Source organism: Aplysia californica, unplaced genomic scaffold, assembly GCF_000002075.1.
Source record: "Aplysia californica isolate F4 #8 unplaced genomic scaffold, AplCal3.0 scaffold00056, whole genome shotgun sequence".
NCBI classification, from domain to species: domain Eukaryota; kingdom Metazoa; phylum Mollusca; class Gastropoda; order Aplysiida; family Aplysiidae; genus Aplysia; species Aplysia californica.
This window is the reverse complement of record NW_004797326.1, coordinates 1,325,009-1,326,056: the sequence shown is the minus strand read 5'-3', so window position 1 is coordinate 1,326,056 and position 1,048 is coordinate 1,325,009. Positions and strand designations below refer to the sequence as shown.

Below are 1,048 nucleotides of genomic sequence, written 5' to 3'. Positions count from 1 at the left end.
TCGATAAGAGTAGGCTTCGGCCGCCACCCGGGCAAAATTAAAAATTTCCTACCAACTGAAAATATTAGGTGTGTCCCGCGCGCTCATATGACCTAATGCAGTTGTGAGCGCCGTATACTTAACAAAAAAACAAAAAAAAGTAACTCCGGTCTTTTTGTTACAGTGTCACTCGTCGTCCAGTCTGTACTGTAGCTATAACAACGCCCTCAACAATGGATGGTGGACAGTTCCTGGACAAAGTGGTCATCGTGACTGGGGCGAGCTCTGGCATCGGTCAACAGGTGGCCTTGACCCTCGCCGACAAAGGCACAAAACTAACGATTCAAGGTCGCGACCAGGACAGACTGAACGAAACTCTAGAACAATGTCGGAAGGCGAGCGGGAAAAAGGGCAATATCACTACAGTTCTAGGTGACGTCACTGAAACGGAAGTGAGGAAAGCCCTCGTGGATAAAACAATTCAGACTTTTGGCAGTTTAGATATTCTCATCTCCTGTGTTGGGATGGCTTTTCCTTCGTCTGGCATCTTTGATGAGACGGAGGAAACCTTCGATATCGTTATGAACTCTAACCTTCGTTCCGTGTTTTTCCTTATCCAGTACGCTACCCCGTACTTGGAGAAGACGAAAGGGAGCATCGTTGTGGTGTCCTCTGTAGCGAGCTTGATGCCTCAGCCACAGAACACTGTCTACGCCATGGCAAAGAACAGCCTCAACCATTTGGTCAGTTGTCTGGCGGTAGAGTTGGGACCTAAAGGTACTTTCTGTTCATTTATCAAGATATCTCCCTCCCCCTTGTCTGTCTCTGTCTGTCTCTGTCTATCCCTGTCTCTGTCTCTTTTTCTGTCTCTATCTCTATCTCTGTCCCTGTCTCTGTATTTGTCTCTGTGTTTGATGTACTTGTCTCTGTCTCTGTCTCTGTATCTGTCTTTGTGTCTGATGCACTTGTCTTTGTCTCTGTCTCTATCCGTCTGTCTATCTGTGTGTCTGTCTCTCTGTCTGTCTGTCTGTCTGTCTGTCTGTCTGTCTGTCTGTCTGTCTGTCTGTCT

At 47.1% G+C, this 1,048-nt stretch overlaps 1 protein-coding gene across 1 annotated transcript in view; it reads left to right on the top strand.

Annotated features, from left to right (window-relative positions):
* Window positions 1-168: 168 nt before the first annotated feature.
* Window positions 169-1,048, top strand: part of LOC101845152 (uncharacterized oxidoreductase TM_0325-like) — a 1,547-nt gene continuing 667 nt past the window's right edge. Inside the window, exon 1 of the mRNA XM_013079554.2 lies at window positions 169-810. Within this exon, the coding sequence (XP_012935008.1) occupies window positions 213-810 (598 nt within the window). The 5' untranslated portion in view covers window positions 169-212. The remainder of the gene's footprint in view (window positions 811-1,048) is intronic.